Below are 19,946 nucleotides of genomic sequence, written 5' to 3' on the forward strand. Positions count from 1 at the left end.
AAGTGATTTACCATATTCTATACCTATTTTGGAGGTCACGACACTAAAAAAGTTGAGAAATACTGGTTTAGAACACTAAACGACTCGTATCTGAAATTATCATCAATCATGAAGTTCAAATGGTTCAATATTGAAGCGCACTTTATTATAAAATATATGGTACAAGGACACGAAAAACTCGGTATGTAAGTACTTTTATATATATTTTAATTTTAATATTGATTAAATAGTTACAAATAGTTTAGTATAGTATTTTAGTGGCGTATATTAGCGTACAAATCAATAAAATATAAATGTATTAATATCTATTAAAAATTCTGTGAAACACATATTTTTCAATAACCAATTTGTTAATTGTTTGTAATATCTGAATCATCTTCCTGAAACATATAAAATTCATATTTTAGTTTTTATAAATCTTTAATTTTTTTGATTCTGAACGAAGTGATAACTTGTCGAAATAATGCTTTCTTTCAAACTACGGGTGTGATTTCCGATGGAAAAGTAAATATTCTTGGTGCATAATAGAGGTCAAAAGTAAATTTTTTCCAACATTTTTCAAAAAAAGTGAGAAAAACAAAAAAAAAAAGTAACGGAAAAACGAAATTTTTACGCAAAACTAGTTTTTGACCAAATCGATTTTTTCATATGGTTGTAACTCAAAAACTAAACTCTTTGAATACTTGAAATTTTCATTAAATGTTTATATTAATGTCATCTATATACACTATACAGTTAAATTTTTAAAATATTTTCGGTTTTTTTGAGTTGTTTATAGATAACTGAAATTTCCGATTTTTCTAAGTATTTTTTTTTAAGGTCGATAAAAAAATTTCGGCTGTCCAAAAAAACTTGATAATTTAATAGAAGGTTCCTTACAATCGGTTGTATTTCTTGTTTTTCACTCGGTTCCTGAAAAATATAAAACCCATATTTTACTTTTTATAAATCTTTAATTTTTTTGATTCTGAATGAAGTTATTATATAATTTTTTAAAAAAAGTGAGAGAAACAAAAAAAAAAGTAATGGAAAAATGAAATTTTTACGCAAAACTAGTTTTTGACCGAATTGATTTTTTTATATGGTTGTATCTCAAAAACTAAACTCTTTGAATACTTGAAATTTTCATTAAATGTTTATATTAATGTCATCTATATACAGTTAAATTTTTAAAATATTTTCTGTTTTTTTGAGTTATTAATTACACACAACTAAAATTTTCGCTTTATTTAAATATATTTTTTTTGTGTCGCTAAAAAATATTGGCTGTCTAAAAAGACTTGAAAATTTAATACAAATTTCTTTACTACCTCTTGTAGTTTTGCAAGCATATTTTTCTGAAACATAAAATTCAAATTTTACTTTTTATAAATCTTTAATTTTTTAGATTCTGAACACTTCGTATGAATGTATTGATTTTTACAATGATGTGTGCTTTTTTTTTGTAATTGTGTACAGCATAAATTGTTGAAATAATGATTCAATTTTAAACTATAGGGTGGTTCGAGTAAATATTTGAAATTTTCATTAAATGATTATATTATTGTCTTCTACATACAGTTAATTTTTTTAAATATTATTGGTATTTTTGAGTTATTTATAGACAACTGAAATTTTCAATTTATCTAAGTTTTTTTTTTGTGTCAATAAGAAAATTTCAGCTGTCCAAAAAAACTTGATAATTTAATAGAAGGTTCCTTACAATCGGTTGTATTTCTTGTTTTTCACTCGGTTCCTGAAAAATATAAAATCCATATTTTACTTTTTATAAATCTTTAATTTTTTTGATTCTGAATGAAGTTATTATATAATTTTTTTAAAAAAAGTGAGAGAAATAAAAAAAAAAGTAATGGAAAAATGAAATTTTTACGCAAAACTAGTTTTTGACCGAATCGATTTTTTTATATGGTTGTATCTCAAAAACTAAACTCTTTGAATACTTGAAATTTTCATTAAATGTTTATATTAATGTCATCTATATACAGTTAAATTTTTAAAATATTTTCTGTTTTTTTGAGTTATTAATTACACACAACTAAAATTTTTTCTTGTTTAGATTTTTTTCTATAAATATTGAAAAAAATTGTTTAGCTAAGTCAAAATACTTGAAAACTTAATTCAAAATTCCTCATTAGTTAATCTTATAGTGATTCAAAAATTATAAGAATACATAAACTCATTTTTTTTTATTAGCATTTGAACTTTGAAGTTCAAATATTGATAAATATATAAATCATGGATAATTCAATAATTGCAAATTATTTTGTGTGATTAATTCATAAAAATGTTTGTATAAGTAGCTAAGATTTGAAAATTAAATATAATATTTTCCATATGTTTGGCTTACAATAATTATAAAAGAATTTAAATTTGTATGTTTTCAGGCCATTAAAACACAAACAATATTTTTCACCAATCACTGGAAATTATATAACTTAGGCTGACAAATCATCTCCGTTCAGAATCGTTTTTCGTATACAATGACAATTATCATTGGATTCAAATTTAATATATCTGTTATAGTGACCTATACTATAGAACATAGCGTATCTCACTTGACCACTCTTTTTTTATTTTACTCACTAACCGACATATTAAGTAAGGATTTCTATTGGTCATCTTTTAGTATATAATATTATACATCGGCGGGCTATAATAATGTTTTAAGTACAATTTTATAATTAACTATTCACTATGTTTTAATCTTTTACTATAGATTTATATTTTTACTTAATCTTTTAATAATTTTTTATATACAATTTTAATACAAATTCTATTAGGTTAGTTGGCGCCAAAACGGCTAGCGGCAAAATGGATAGCGCCAAACCGATTTTGTGTCCGCATATATTCTGGAAAAGTTAATTATGTACCAATCTAATCTTTGTGTTATAAATTATAATAAATTACAAATATTCATTTTTCTTATTGTACACGCCACATCGTTCAAATTGTAAAAAGAATGTTCAGTGAAATGAACATAAATAATCTCTTGAATGAATCTATGTCAAGTAGTTAAGTAGTACAATATAAGGTTGATTTAATGTTTTGTGAATTAATACTTGTATGAGATTAATTTACTCAGCTTTTTACAATTTATGATTGTATTGTTATTTAAAGTCAATTGAGTTCTCTCTATAAATTAAGTACCAAGGAATTCAACAAGATTGTGTTGAACACTAAATTTTTAAAAGAACTTTTAATCCCGAGAAATTATCAGAGTATAAATAAGTTTTTTTAAATATTATAATATATCATTAAACCAAAATGGTAACGGATATTACATAATATCTTGTTGCTATGATGCGAATTGTATATATATTATGTTAGTTTATAGTTACTAGTATATTATATTTAAAATAATCTACATGGTTCAAGAAATATTTTGAAATTAATTTTAACATTTATCAAAAATTATGATCTAAACTAATAATATTATATTATGTTAGACAGAATATATTTTTAGAGATAAATTCTAATTTCTTAATTAAAAATAATAAGTAGTCTTTGTCTAATTTTATTATTTTATTTTAACATTATTTAATAGGTAGTTTAAAACTTACGTGGAGAAGGTCCATATCAATAATGTATCTACTGAGTTCTTTACCAATAACAATGTCGTGTCCTAAAAATGATTATGTAGGCATAGCCTTAATGTAACTGGTAAAATATAATATTCATTAGTGTAAAACAAAAATGTATTTTAAACAAATTTAAAAAAAAACATTCTCAAGAATATGTTTTTCTTGGCAAAATAAACATAAAAGATAATTTGAAAGTACAAAATTTAAAAATTAATACTTACGTTTTATGAAATATTCGTTCAATCTTACAGCAGCATACATAAATTCATGTAGAGTTTGATGGATTCCGATATATCCTTAAAACATAATCATTAATTAAACTAAGATTTCATTCATTAAAAAAAATATATATTATTTTAATACTATTTAATATTTAAATAATAACTAAACATTTTTTTTAGTGTGTAAAGTTATTGTTACTTAAAGATATTTATTTAAAAATAAATTACCTTGTGCCTTTAACCTAACTAAATATGACATGGAATTTTCGTTGCCTTCTACATAAACTAAATAAAACAAAAGGAAACGTTAATATATTTTAAATTGAAAACAATGATCTTAAGTCAATTATTAAAATTTAATGATAATATGTAGGTAACTTTATAATTATGTAAGTAGTAACGTGTGTTTGAAAAAACGTTATTCGGCGTTTGCATAATTTTAGTACTTATTGTAAAATATGTAATAACATTACTTATATAATTTATTATAGCTTTCCGCACTAGTTCAACTACAAATTAATACAAACTGTTTTATTATCATATTTATCGTTTAATATTCAAGTCCATCGGAATTGACTCCGAAAACACATCTGAACTGGTCTGATCACTTATTCATCACTATTTCACCATATCACTTCTAACAATTCTGAGTTGAACTTTATATCCATGTCATGTTTCTCACTGATTTAGTACGTCAGTTTCAGTGCTTCTCTGTTCTTTTGCCGTCATAAAATGAGTTATTATTTAATGGCATTGCAACCCTATACTTACCCATCATGTTACCATCCGTGTGTACCTAACTTCAAGAGGCCTTTGTCACGATCAGCGTATTCACAACAATTTTCTTAAATTTTTAAAATATTTCTTGATATGTTCACTCCACTGAAATATCGGTAGGTTATGTTGGTGGGATCTGCCAATGGTGATTCAACAACTCTTTTAATTTGCCAATATCGAGATAAGGTCTACTGTTTTTAATAGATTTTATATCGACTGTGTTGCGTACCTTAATATTTCAAAATATAATATACCTTCATCTGTTACGATCCAACACTATGTCCAGTAACATAATATATAATAATCCAATTTAATACATATTAATACTATTAAATATAAAAAAAAAAAAAAAAAATCGGAAGTCAATACTTTAAACAGTTACGACTTGATTCCGAATATAATATCTAAGACCGTGAATGCTATTACAAATATTATTTGGCGGCAGAGACTATGGAGATTATACTCCACGGGGGTCAGTGTTGATTTCACAATACAATTTGGTATTTTGGTTGTTTGATTTCCTTTTGGCGGATACTTGAGATCGATTTTCTCCCGTAGAGACATGTGGTTTTAGTTGAATTGTTTCATTCAAATTATACTACGAGTACTACGATTTTCACACTGGCTTTTGCATGTTTTCTTGTTTCTAATAATTGTCGTCAAATCGTTTCGCACGTGGGATTTATATATTTAACATTATAACAATCTACTATATGTGTATATCATATTTAAGGATCAACTAAACATAAACGAAAACAAGTAGGATATTGTTGAGCGTAGAACATGCTAAAATTCTCCGGAGTCTAACATTCAGATCTAATAAATTTATCACTATGCAATTTAAATAGATCAGAATATAAGATTCAATACGATTTCATAAAAAATTATTGATTAAAATATGAGAGACGTTACAGTTGTAAAATGTTGTCAATATTGTATTCAGACATTAAGTATAATAAACAGAACTATACCGTTTATAATAGAAAATAAAAATCTCTATCATTATTCTTTAATACGAACTATCTTTATTTTATTTTATTCATTATTTGAATATTTAATATTAAAAATTAAATTGAGATTAACAATTGAAAACCATATTAATATACCTCCTTAACTAGTTAATAAACAATAAACATAGATATATATATTAAGAAATAAGAATATTAAAACGATAAATGTTTGATAAAAAAAAAAAGTAAATTGAAATTTTTCAATCTTAAATGTTACAAAGTATTTAAAGTTTTCATAACAGTTTTGTATTTAAAAATTGATATGAAAATAAAACTGAATTATTAAATATTTAATGAATAAAACATATATTATATGAAATACTAATATAATATTAAAAAAGTAAATAATATGAATCGTTCTAAATTTATAATCATTGATAATTCCCTCATCAACTCTTTCGGGCTCGTGTTTATTTGTCTAAAATCCATATTAATAAAATATTAACGTTTTTTTTTATTTCGAAAGTCGTCATATTAAAAAAAAGTTGTATTATGATTTTTTTTTTAATTTTTCAGAATAATTATATTCACTGAAATAATAATAATTATAACTAATATTAAATGATAATGAAATATTAAAGTTTTTAAATTATTTTCAGAATAATAATATGACTATTTAATATTATTATATCGTAAAGTTAGACGACTTACTACTTTTCATCTTTTTGCATAAGTCTTCATAGCCTATGAAAATTAAAAATATAAAACTTTAACAAGTATGTTATTATTAAATAAAGAGGAATGAGGTAGGTACTCGAAGGGGGTACCGTTCTACTGTACATTAAGTGTCGAGTGAGTTACTATTTTCATTGAACAACTAATAAATAATTGTCTTAATCAAATTTTAAATTTTAGTTGTAATATAAAAAACTTTTATGAATTTTTAACTTTACAAAATAATTTACTAATTTTCGCTATTTTTATGAATATTGTTAAAATTCCAACTTTAAACATTTATAAAAAACAAAATGCGAGTAAAGATTTTCGATCTTATTTAACTGAGGAATTAAAGAGGTGTGTGTTAAATTATTATGCATTTCTTCCTAAAATAAATCTAAAATAATGAATTTTATACTATTTTTACTACAATAAATTCATTTATTAAAATTTAAATATTTGTACCAATAATAATAATAATTAATTTTAATAATGTTAATAAATGATGAGAAAAGTTGAAATTTATCTTAAGCTTAATAAAATAAAATAAAATATGAATTATTATTACACCAAATTCGAAATATTTATACAATCAAGATTTCGAGCAAGTTCATACTTAAAACTAAAAAAAAAATTACATATAAAAATTGACATTATCATGATGGGAAAAAATAATAATAGTATAAAACTTATTTCTATAAAAATTAGCTAATAAATAAATATCTAATAATCGTGGTCAAAGAAACGTTCAAGTTGGTGATGTATAATTATTAGCTTCCATCGTCGCTGATTAATGAAAACGTAATATTTTTATTAATGTTAACACACCAACAGCTGTGGCATATAAAGTATTTAATCGTATTGTAAAATTAATATGAATGATAAGTATTTGTATAGTAAAAAGATTTTTGTTGAGTAAAAATGGTAAAATAGCAAGCAAAATCATTTGTTCTTAAAATATTAAGTTGTTGTTATCTAGTGTAGTAACTTCGTGGTAGACGGAGTCACCAACCGTACGTTCGTTTGGCCGTGCTCGTAATCATATAAAATTATTTTGAATGATTAAAAAAGAAAAATATAATAAAAACATTACTATATGTGTCATTCACAATATTTGGAACCACTAAAATATAATGCACAAAAAATGTATTAGTAAATTTTTGTTTGAATGTTATAAAGTATCAGATATATTCGATTGCCGTTTCAGTTTATTTTTTTTAATATGAGGTATATTATTATGTATTATTTATTGTGTTATTTTTACTAAAGTGTAGTGTCGTAAGTTAATTTGTTCAGGGGCGTGCTCAAGCAATTTAAATTTTTCTAATACTATTAAGTTATATACTTACAAAAGTCATCTACAGAATAAATTATCAAAAAATAAATCATCCAACATATTAACATTAATACAAGGTATAACTAGTATAGGTATCAAAATAAGTAATAACTAGGGCCCGGAACTTGATGACAAAAAATCTGAAAAAACGCATAAAATAACATAAAAATTAATAATTAACTTAAATTAAAAATATCACACAAATATAATACTAAGAATATTTATCTTGATGACTAGATTAAAATAAAAAAGAAAAACTAAAAGGTTTTTTTTTCTTGTTTCTTAATTTTTTATTACTTAAACTGTAGAAACTAATGGAAGTGAAATTTGATATTTAGGAAAATAGTAAACACTTTCTTACCATTAAATGTGTTGTGTAGACGATTAAAGCTTGCATAATATTTCCATGTGCATAATTATTATAAACAAAAAAAAAAATTACGTAAAAAAAGTAAAAAAAATGTATAAAATGCACCAACATTGATAAGAAAAATGATATTTCAAACAGTAGAAAACCAACAAATTTAAAATGCAATTTGCACCATTGAATTGTGCTTGATATAAGTTAAATTTCTATAAATAAGAGCCTTGAATGTAAGTATTATATAAAAAGATAGAAATGCATCAAATTCCAGGCTTTATTGAAAATATATTATAATAATAACTAATGACCCTGGGCACAGAAGTTGTAACTAGGTGTTAATAGTACTATTGTACTAAGTGCTACTCAAAGGCATATATTTGTATATATGATGAAGAAAATAATGATGTGATTGGCGATCACATCGAATAATTTATACTATAAATATAATGGTTTGATTATGTTAAAAATAATATCTGACACATTACACTGAAATTTTTAGTGCTTTTTTTGGCACTTATTTTAATTCTATAAATTTATATTAAAGCGCTAAATATTAAATTTTTTAATGCTATATCTTCTGAGCCTTATTAAATAAAATAAATAAGTAATTATTACTTATAACAGTTATAACATAAAATTAAAATCATTGTTTAGTCTAGAAATCGATAAATAAGTGTTAAATAAGTGTTAGGTATTCTTAAAAGATAATAAACTAAAAATGTTAATAAATTATTTATTATTTCAAATTAATTTAAAAATAAATTACCATGTTGGTATGTTAACTTTGAATTATTTAAACATTCTTCTATAATTAATAAATAACCTTAATCAGTCATTTTCTAATTAAATATGACTTAAAAATATGTAATTTATATTTTAAACTTTTAGTTAGGTACTTTATAGTTATATATTAGTGAGCTTAAATTCAAAAAAATACTCGATTCTACAAAAGTTGTATATCATTTCAGTTTGATTAATTAAAAAAAAAAAAAAATCATAGCGTTTAAAATTAAAACGAAGTCGATTGCTTAACTTTTGCAAAAATTATTACAATTCATATTCCATTGGACATTGCCCATTATCTTCTTGAAGAATAAATAAAAATTTTAATAATAAAAAAAGTAGGGTAACGATGTACTTACGTAGGTTAAGTGCTATAATTGAATATATAAATTTAAAATGATCATACAAAACTGTTCATAAAATATTAAAATTATTTTTGGCAGGTAATGGATTTTATAATCGTGGTACTAATAATACCTATAAATTTAAATTTTTAAAATATGCACCGTAATTGATCATAAAATGTAAAGAAAAAACATTTTTTCACTGAAAAACCGCTCATCTGTATTTACAGTATTTGCACACAATATCGTTAAATCTAAAAGACCACATTATCTTATCGTTAGAAGTTTGAAATTAACATAGGTAGGTGATATTAACTATGGTGGTGATTGATTTTAAGTATAGCTATAGAAAGCGGACCGATTAGTAGAAAATAGAAATATTTAAATAATACATGCACAACATGTCAATATGTCGATATGACTACATACAACATCACGTTATTACTTTGATATGTAGTTAAGATTATATTCTACAGTTAATTGTTAAGTTATAAAATGTATAATAATATACGAATCAAATTTTATCCTATTATTCACCAAAGTAATTTTGGTTGAGATGTATAAAAGTAAATGGAATACTATAATCGAATTCGAATTTTTTATTTCTTACTGACAAGTTCAAAATAAATATACATTTGATGGTATTTTAAATTTAGTGTAAAACAAGGAATATAGTAATTATTGTTTTTTTATAGATATTTATAATTATTTTTTATCCATAATGTTATTTTAGGTTTTAGTTAAAATGATAAAAGTTTTATGAGGATTTTCATGTCAATAACTCCTGGTGATTATTTTTAAAAGGGTCATTTTTTTTCATTTTTCTTTAATTTTACGTAATCAAATGTTATTTTTAAAAACTTACCAACTTGAATTTTCATTTCTTCATAATTCTTACAGTCATCGTCTTCGTTTGGTAAAACTACGAACATATTATTAAATTCACCCATATAATTTATGTAATCTAGGTGATTTTAGTTAGAAAGAGACTTAGCAAAAATTATTGTAGTTCAAGTTTACATTCTATCTTTAAAAGTATATACTAAATAGAAGTAAAAAAAAAATGAGAGCAGTTTAAGAAATAAAAAAACTATTTATTATGTCAAGACTCAAGATAGATGAAAATTAAAAAAAAAGAAACAAAAATTTGAGATCGATTGTTTATATTTTAGACGATGGAAAGAATTGCCGGGTTCTGAAATAATAACAGCGAATTCTCATTTAGTAAATAGCATGAAGAAAATTAGACCTGAGAAAGTTATAGATAATGTTAAAATTCAAGTGAAACTTTGGAAAGAATACAAAATACTCTTTTTAAACTCATTAAGAATATTATATTATATGTTACCGGAAAAGATGACATTTTGTCTATGTTGAAAATGTCTAGTCAATAACGATAGCAACTGAATTAGTAAGAAATTAATGTCAATATCTAGTTATTTATGACAATGTCTAAGAAAAGAAAGCATTGATGGTAAAATTAAAAATTAAATAAAAACGAATAGGTATAATATATAAAACCTATAATAAATTGTTGATAAATTATAATCTTATATAATTCATTATTACATTGGTTTTTTTTTTTGTTTTTGTTTTTGTAACGTCAATATTTTATATTTCATTATCCTATCCTTATTGTTACAAAGTAAAATATACTATGAGTTACGACATTTAGTATTGTATTATCTAATATTGTGATCCCCGTTTTTTTTTGGTACTATGGACCACTTGGAGGACTTTAAAGGTGTTTATATATTTTATTGTAAGGATTTATATCATTGTTATACTGAAATGTTGATAAAACTATGAAATATCCAACATTGTCTATCCTTTCCAATCACTGTAAACAATGTCTATGACCTCACGCTAATTTTTAAATTACCTTATTTTTTTTGTAAATATATTAATTATTATAAGAATAGTGAGTATTAACTATCAAAGTGAGAAGCATACTTAAGAAAAGGATTAGAAGCACGACTTTTGCAAAATAATTACGGGCATTTCGCCATAATAATGACACACAGTTATTATTAGAAAAAGAAGTTCAAAATTGACATATAGGGGAATAGGGCGGCAGAAATGCGCGTTATTTATGCATGAATCCAACATAATATTTGGTACATTTTAAAAATGTAATGAATTGAATAGTGATTACTATATATTGATTAAATAATATAATTAATACTTACAATCGTATACTATTTATATTCCCAAACAATATAGAAATAAACAATTTAATATTAGTTATATTTTATTTGAAAAACTCTCTAAAGTTTTTTTTTTTAAAAAAAAAGTATTTATAAAAAGTATTAAAGTTAAAATAATAATATTTATAAGTACAAACGCACTTAATTCATGTTTGAATATTAAACATGTATTATCATTATTTTTGGTTAATATGAAACAAAAATCAGTTTAAGTAGCTTAGGTACTTCTATTTTTGAAAGTTAAACTTAATACGAAAACTGCCCCGTATATCGCACACACAATACCACCATCAATAAAGCCATAGCAACTAATAAAGTAATAATCAATAACTGTGTTGTTGATTCTTAAGCAATAATTATAAAATTTAAAAACGTATTTACTTACGGAAAGTTACTTCATAAAATTCTAAAGGACTTAGTGGATAACATTTATTTTTTTCAAAATCTGTAATAATAAATAAAAAAAAAAAAACAAAACAACAATAATAAAAAAAAAACCAGCCACGCAACTCATCCAGTCACCATTATTTTTTTGCACTTTAGTAATACAATTAAACAAATCACTCCATTAAATAAACAAATGAATTACCGATGATTGATTTAATTGCCACCTCTAAAGCTGAAATTTCTTCTTTTATAACATTCTTACCTGAATTATAATAAAAAATGTATTTATATTTGTAATTAATTATAATCATTCTGGTTACATAATCATTCATAGTGCAATAAAAAATAATACAAATGTCGGCCAAAATTGTATTATTTAAAAATTTCCCTGTAGTAAACTAAACTTACAACGCACATATTATTTACAAACCTATGAATTACGTTCCCGACCCAGCAGCGAAGACACTCGTAGGACGAGGCGACACAACTGAACATTTTACTTTGCGTGTAATTACCAGCGGCTAACACGCGGTTTTGCACGTACAGTCAATCTACCATCGTGACCGACGAAAAGGGTTCTTTTTAGGACCATCAGTTCGGTCCCACCTCAGCGAGCCTACTCAGGTTTCACTACGAGAACACATATCTTTACACGACTTACATCAAACCGTGGAAAAGTGTGTGTAACTCGCCTCCCATTTACATTATATGATTTGTTAATACTAAAGTCGTAATTATTGTATTTTCTTTTTTCACGCCTCTAAAGGCCCGATACCGCCCGTTGCGGCTCCCTTATTCAAGCCAGTCCAGCTATCCGGAATAAAATATCCTCCATATCAACATTATGTTTCGTTGTACGTATTACACCATTAAGTAATAAATCTATGTGATACCATTAATCGGCATTGTGAATTATTCATTAAGATAAATCATTGAATATCGATGCACTGTATCAACAGGTATTTTTTTAAGTATTAATTTCAGACCTAAATTAATAACGACGATCGACAACATAAACTCCGATTACATTTTACTGATGTATAATATTTTGTTTACAACAGTTGAAACTTCGGGTAAATTAAGTTAAATAAATGTCAAAAAAAATTATTATTTACTTATTACTGTAGTATGCAATTAAAAAGTATACAAGGCTTAAATATATATAATTTAATTAATTGAGGGTTTACTCACGGTAAAGGATTTCTTCTGTTGGATCGATGTAAAGTTCATAGTTGTTAATTACATAAAAGAAATCGATTTCCTCATACTTAACTGTTAGAAACACATAAATTTAATTCGATTTTATTCTAGTACGGAGTATAGTCGAGTATGTAGGTATAGGTTAACATTGTTGAAATATACAATCAATATGAATATTTTATAAGTGTAAATACGTATCAGTATAAAATGTTAATAAAGTTAATATATTAAAATATTCCAAAAAATAAATTATAATACATATTTTTTGATGCTGTCCAGTCATATGGTGCATACTTGGTTTACTAGTGTATAGGTAGTATGCATACTAGTTTTTTTACAGTATTAACGTTATCACAAAGTCGTGTTATTTAATTTACATTATATAAATGCCTAGTTAAATAATTGTAAGAACATATTCAAGGTTCAATTTCGACAAATAGTGCGTGTTTTAGGAAAATAATATCAATTATTGATTGTTATAATATTTTAATAAAATAGTAGATTCAGTAGGTTATTTACATTATGGTTGATAAAAGATAACAATTTTTTTTTTTACAAAATATTGACTTTCTGTTGTTAAATATTTATCTACATTTATATATATATATATATGGTCATTATTAGTACCAACCTATTTTGTCAATAATATGAGATTGTATTAATAATTAATTTCTCAACAAAACATCTGAGCTTTCAATTTTTCCAGAAAATTTCAATGAATACGTACTTACACTTTGCTTGACTGAATAGTGTATAATATAACGTCTTATATACAACCATATTAAAAACAAATACTTTATAAATATGTTTAAACTACCAGGTATTGTTGATCTCAGTGTAGAGATAGACATTTGATTTCTTATGTAATCTTTAATTGCAACATTTTTAGTATTTTCCAATTCCTCTTCATTTACATTGTTTTCAAAATTATCATGAACTCTTATGTATGCAGTTTCTGATGCTTCATAAGTTTTTTTAATAGCTTGAGCTGACATTCAAATATCAGTTTCAGGACAATGGATGGTCATGAAAGAATAAAATGGTTATTAGTTATATGTTGTATAATATAATATTATGTCTTAGAAATTTGTATGTGAAAGGACTAGGAAATCTGCTATAGTACAGGCTACAGTAATTCATTTTTATTTAGTTTTACAGGCTTATATTCAAACTTATTTTGTAAAGACTAACGAATGTTAGTCCTTTTAAAAACTATTATTTAACTTTTCATGATAGCCAATTCATTTTTATTTTTGTTGCATATTAAACGCGAAATGTCATAAAATAATTAAAACGGGGAAAGCTGCTCACCTATAATAGGTGCAATGTTTATCAATATGTAAAAAGCAAGTATGTTAAATTATACTAATTTTTTTTTTTTTTTTTTGATAAAAAATATAAATTTTTATTTGGTATTGTATATTGCAAAAGGCCAAATCTTTTTGAAAAAATCCTATGACTAAAAAACAGGAATGTTAGCGCATACTGCTAGTTTTGTTTTCGCTATCATTCTTAACGTTCTCCAGACATGGAAAAAGTATATCAATTGAAACTGGTTAGTGTTTTTTATTTACAGACTTTCTAAATACTACACTAGATTAAAAATGTATGACATCGGATGAATATCGTTGAGCAAATCATTATTAAAATATTTTATAACACCCTTAGACCAAGACCATTTCTAAATTTGATACTTTTGTGTCTAATATAATATTATTATATTCGATGATATAATCATCAGAATAAAATAAAATTTTACTGCAAAATGGTATACCGCCACAAATAGTTAAATTCTATTAATAACAAGAAGATATCAATATCGGAATCTAGACTAATTTAAATACTGATAATAATGTTAAATAAAAGGTTTAAATCGTTAAAATAACATAGAAATTACATTCTCTTATTTCTTTCTCTTCATTCTTCTTATAATTTGAAGTTTGAAAATTATATGTCTCAAACCCACAAGTTTAAAGAAGAGGCGGTCTTGCTCCAAGGGTGCGGTATCAAAAAAGACTAAAGTTACAAATTTAAAAATATAATAAGGTTCTAATTTAGATTAATTATACTAAAATAAGACAAACTATGATAATTTTTTAATAGCATTCAAATAATTTACCGAATGCATTGTCCTCAATTTCTATTTCATTTTTAATATCCCTTAAGTTTTTCAAACGGTCTTCATATTCTAAAACACATAAACATAATTTATAATTAATTGTTTTACATTTGAAGACATTTATTAAATTATTAAATTTACGGATGTAAACTGAGTAAATAATTACTTTCTGTAATTTAGTTGAGGAAGTTTTCACAACAAAATTCTATATTCATACATATTAAATAGTACCTACGATTTTTATAACATTGTCTGATTTTCATGATTTCTTTTGAACCTTCATTAGCAGCAAGTCAATGTTAGTGTTTGAATCGTAAAGTTGTTGTATAATTTAAATCTGTAGTTAATATTGTAGTGCATTCATCGATGGTTTTTTTTTCGAATCATCAAATCATAATTCCTAACTTAACCTAACCTAACCTAACCTAATCATGTCATTTTAACTATAACTTTTTTTCAAGGTATTTTTATTGGGTTGACTTATAACTCTTTTATCCTAATGACATACATGAAGAATAACATGTATAGATATTATAAGATATAAGATTTATAGATATACTATAAGACAATTATTCTTAAATTACATTTTTTGTATTACGATACGACTTCACCAATATGGTTGCGGTGGCAACACACCACATTTTGTAGCCACGACTAAAATTAATACTAAATTTAGTAGGGAAGTCTGTTAAATTAGATGTTATACATCCAAGTTAAGTGAGTAAAAACTGACTGTTAAATCATTTTATTAATATACTTAAATCATGATATTGACTATTTGATGAATTAATTACCATTTCCTGAAATAAAAAATTGAATGAATTAATAACAATTTCTTAAGTAGTAAAATATATAATATATTAATATGGTTATTAATAATTAGTTATTGTAGAATTAGTGTAAAATTGTATAATAATATTTTAAAAGTAAAATTGAAAAAACTTTGGGGGGTGTCCATCTAGTATCTACAGGAGGTGAGTAGTAGTAAACTCTTCGGGGTCAATATTATATTATTATGTTTACCTGAAGAAATGTGTAAATTATTCCGAGTTGTTTGCAATTTTATTGATAAACTATTAATTAACTATTATAGGTGAACTGCGACTGTGATTATCAATTCAAATAATATTTATTTTCCTTTCATTTTTATTATCGTCAACCGATATTTGTAAAATAATTATTTTAAAATTATAAAGATATCTAAATATTGACTAATGTCTCAATCAGATTTAAGGTATTTCTCTAGTCAACGATTGTTGATTATTAATTCTTTTATTGTTCATGATGAATAATCAACACTGACACTGTGTGAGGAATTCAACTACATAAAATATAAAAGTGGTGTGAATAAATTCCGATTTTTTAATCACTATAAGAATAACATATGAGGAACTTTGTATTAAATTTTCATGTATTTTTTTTTGGGCCAAAAAAATTATATTCATACTTCAAAAAAAAACTCACCCATATACAGAGTATGTGTGTAGGCAAGTATGTATGTATGTACTATGTAGTGTGTATGTATTTGACTCAGGGTAAAAGTGTGTGATCATTTCAGTTCCCACGATAGGCTACATGACCGAAATGGCTGGGTCAGCACATACCGAAGGTCCCGGACGGACCATTGCGACGGGCCGGTCGGTGGTCGGGAGTCAGTCAAGAAAAGTCTAGAGTGAGTGAACGACACGAGCGTGACTACACAGAGCACCCTTTAGGTTTTATAACAGAGCGTCATATAGTTTTAATCCGAGCATCTCGTAAATCGTAATAATATATCAGTGTTAATATATTCATTCTACAGTGTTTTATTCAATAAATCATTAATTATATACTTAGTAAATTCCTGTGTTATTTCATTTGACGCCAATATATACTATTTGAACACCATACGACAGCGGACTACACTTCACTTCAAAAAAAAAAATTTTCAGAAAAATTGAAAATTTCAGTTGTCTATAAGTAGTTAAAAAAAAGTCAAAATATTTTGAAATTTAAATCATGTAAAGAAAATGCCAATCTAAATAACTGGTGACATTTTCAAGTATCTACGACTTATAATTTTTGAATAATAACAAATATTTAAAATCGTTTAAGGATAAATCGTTATTGTAACGCTTTTTCGTAAAAAATTAAAATTCAAATGCACTTAAAATTTTTCCTATTATGATGCTTTGAATTTTTTTCTATGGTTACTTAAGTGACCTTCAGTAGTATTGAAATAGACCCAGGAGAGTTTAACATTAGTAAAGTTTACAGATCAAAATCGGGAAATTTTACAATCCCTTCTTCATACTGAAAAGCGTGGCGCAAGGCCGAGGAAAAATTAAATATTATCCGACACTACTTTTTCACTGGGATGCAAGACGAAGTTTTGATCTCGACCCGTTACTAGGATTCATAATTTTTTACAAACGTACACCACGACCACATTTCTCTTAGTGCGTCCACTCGAGGTTTGATTGGCCTCTGTTTCTAAGGCGTAGGTATAATTTGTGTTAAACTCTATTAACTCAGCTAGGGAAGGTCATTTAGAGCAGTTTATGTGGAGAGGGCCCACGAACGTAATAGAACGAAATAGCCGTCGGCGGTCAGGTATAACAATATATTTCCCGATTGAACTCTATGACCGAGGCTTTTAGCGGGAGGATAGATCTGAGACATAGAACATAATTTCTCTAAAATATCGATTGTAATTTATCGTTGTTCTAAGTATATTATAATTGTATCGCGACTTTAACATTAAGAGTAAGACAAATTTTCATTAATAAACGTATAATATTATTTAAAATATATTACTTACTTTTATCTATATATATTCTTTCTTTGTAGTATTCATATTCATTTCTCACATTTAGTGGATCCATATTTATATACTTCAAATCTGGCAATACTAAAAACCGAATATACTAACATTTAAATATAAATCAAGTTATCACATGTAAATTGTATATTACATGTATATATGAGGCTATTGAAAATCATAGATAAGTATAAGATCGATACATATTTTAACCAATGAGCAAAATATTTTCTTATAATATGAATGGTAATTTTAAAAATTTTTAATTTAAAATATAGGTAATCGTTTAAAATAGTACAACAGTATAATGTACTATCAGTTATCTATAATAAAATCTGTAATATTCTTTATCTGTAATAAAGAAAACATCCCTTTAAAATTAGTAATTTTCACTAAAACTTTAATTGTTGAATCTAATATTAAATAGTATAACACAAACCTATATATGGACAACCTATAAAAAATAATTTAAAATATAATTTATTACAATTATGTTTATAACTCAATACTAATTGAATAGTTACGAATAATGGTTAAAATTAATTTATGTATAAAACTATAAATTAGAATATATTATTTTTTTATATTAAATATTTTATTCTTGATCCACACATAAATCCAATGACATATTCAGAAACCACTTTTTTTACGAAAGAAATCAAATAATTGCACAAACTTAATGATAAATGTACTTCTAGAATTGAATTTTAATAGTTTTGAAAACTTGCCATATTTTGAAGCAAAATAATGCTTTGGACTCAATTTAAGTCGACCCGCTAAACAAATAAAAAAGTTTTTGTTAAATTTGGAAAAAACAATTAATTTAAAAAAGTAAAATAACATTTAAGTAATTCCATAATTTTTTTCTTATTAGGTATTAATAAATTAATAAGTATAAGATTTTTAATTTTTAACTATTAATATGTGGTGTTTGATGATATTTATTTTCTTGATTGACTGTTATAATTAATAATCGAAAATATTTCTATAAGTAGAGTTTTTGTTGTCAAGAAGTATTTAAATGCAGAATAATTATCTTTAACAAGATGTACAAAAAAAAAAACAATATAATTGACTTACGATAAGTACTTCGAAAATGATACTGAAAATAATTTTTATCATCTACGCCGCCCGGTTCTAAATAAAACAAAAGTAATTTAATACTATATTTTTTTTAAAAATAAATTAGAATACATAAAAGTATGAAATATTCATCTATCATGATAATTAAAGATATTAGATGATTGATAATTATTTAAAAATAATTGTAAGTATCTATAGAGTCGTAATACGTACCAAAATCTGGAACGGGCTGTTTTTTATTATCTTCTGTATCAGAACCACTTGTACCAGAACCAGCACATTTTACAAAAGTTAAAATTATCACAATATAAGTTATGGAAATTATAAGGCCTTTCGAAAATTTAAACGTATTAATCATCATTTTTAAATGCGATAAATACTACTTTCAATGAAATTATTTCTAACAAAGTTTAAAAAATAAGTTGATGAAATACACTAAAGAAATTTTTATGGATTTTCTGTATAGCTTAACCTTGTGTTTGTGCTTTAAACACGCGAGAACCAAAAGGTGTTACACTCCAACTGAATAAATAAATAAACTATTTTACTTCTTTATACATATAAAAACTCTGTATAACACCGTATTTGTTAGATTAAACAGGTGGTCTTTCAGTTCTCACAAAAACAGTTTTTCGCAAAGTATTTCGAAAATAATGGAATATTCACAAACCACACGGAGATCTATATAATATTATAATTTAAAAATTTAAAATTGATTTTTGATCATAATATTTCATTAATAATTTTACACGTGGAAAAATAATAATAATAAAATCAAAATGGTACTCTACATTAAATCACAATAACAAAGGGGTAGAATAATATGACCTGATAAAGACCTATTAAACATGCGTTAAATTAAATTATTCATGTCTAGCGGGAGCTGATACGGTATCATCCGGTTGTTGAGTCCAAAATTTGATGTGTGGATGGGTAGTGCCGGTAGCGACCGCTTTAGTTAAATGGCAATGTTACTAGTGATATGGAAGACCTACACTCTTTCGCTTCCCGCACTAATTCTAACTCTGGTGAGTTTGGGTGTCGGGCCTTCATCTATAAAACGACAGATGGACAGAA

The 19,946-nt window shown here is 24.8% G+C and overlaps 2 protein-coding genes across 2 annotated transcripts; both read right to left on the minus strand.

Moving 5' to 3' along the window:
* Nucleotides 1–186: 186 nt before the first annotated feature.
* LOC114124904 (uncharacterized) lies at nucleotides 187–15,081 on the minus strand. The gene is made up of 14 exons (XM_050204655.1): nucleotides 14,987–15,081; nucleotides 13,685–13,855; nucleotides 12,859–12,873; nucleotides 11,870–11,929; nucleotides 11,666–11,725; nucleotides 9,939–9,995; nucleotides 6,241–6,273; nucleotides 4,031–4,087; nucleotides 3,803–3,877; nucleotides 3,561–3,622; nucleotides 1,703–1,735; nucleotides 1,311–1,337; nucleotides 880–912; nucleotides 187–380 (listed from the first exon to the last, which is right to left on the minus strand). Exons 2-14 carry the CDS (start codon nucleotides 13,716–13,718, stop codon nucleotides 351–353), a joined length of 576 nt encoding a protein of 191 aa, XP_050060612.1. The 5' UTR covers nucleotides 13,719–13,855; nucleotides 14,987–15,081; the 3' UTR covers nucleotides 187–350.
* LOC126550992 (uncharacterized) lies at nucleotides 14,964–19,360 on the minus strand. The gene is made up of 5 exons (XM_050203747.1): nucleotides 19,083–19,360; nucleotides 18,867–18,923; nucleotides 18,437–18,562; nucleotides 17,787–17,876; nucleotides 14,964–15,055 (listed from the first exon to the last, which is right to left on the minus strand). Exons 1-5 carry the CDS (start codon nucleotides 19,228–19,230, stop codon nucleotides 14,964–14,966), a joined length of 513 nt encoding a protein of 170 aa, XP_050059704.1. The 5' UTR covers nucleotides 19,231–19,360.
* Between the last annotated feature and the right edge of the window lie 586 nt (nucleotides 19,361–19,946).

The sequence above is a fragment of the Aphis gossypii genome, chromosome 3 (assembly GCF_020184175.1).
Source record: "Aphis gossypii isolate Hap1 chromosome 3, ASM2018417v2, whole genome shotgun sequence".
Lineage (NCBI taxonomy): Eukaryota > Metazoa > Arthropoda > Insecta > Hemiptera > Aphididae > Aphis > Aphis gossypii.

Coding starts and splice junctions, on each gene's coding strand:
- LOC114124904 (XM_050204655.1), bottom strand. CDS start 13,718: ATGTCTATCTCTACACTGAGATCAACAATACCTG. Junction 3,623..3,802: donor GAACGAATATTTCATAAAAC/GTAAGTATTAAT, acceptor AATCATTTTTAG/GACACGACATTGTTATTGGT. Junction 1,338..1,702: donor AACAAGAAATACAACCGATT/GTAAGGAACCTT, acceptor TTTATGTTTCAG/AAAAATATGCTTGCAAAACT.
- LOC126550992 (XM_050203747.1), bottom strand. CDS start 19,230: ATGATGATTAATACGTTTAAATTTTCGAAAGGCCTTATAATTTCCATA. Junction 18,563..18,866: donor TCATTTTCGAAGTACTTATC/GTAAGTCAATTA, acceptor TTATTTGTTTAG/CGGGTCGACTTAAATTGAGT. Junction 17,877..18,436: donor GCAATTATTTGATTTCTTTC/GTAAAAAAAGTG, acceptor TTCGGTTTTTAG/TATTGCCAGATTTGAAGTAT.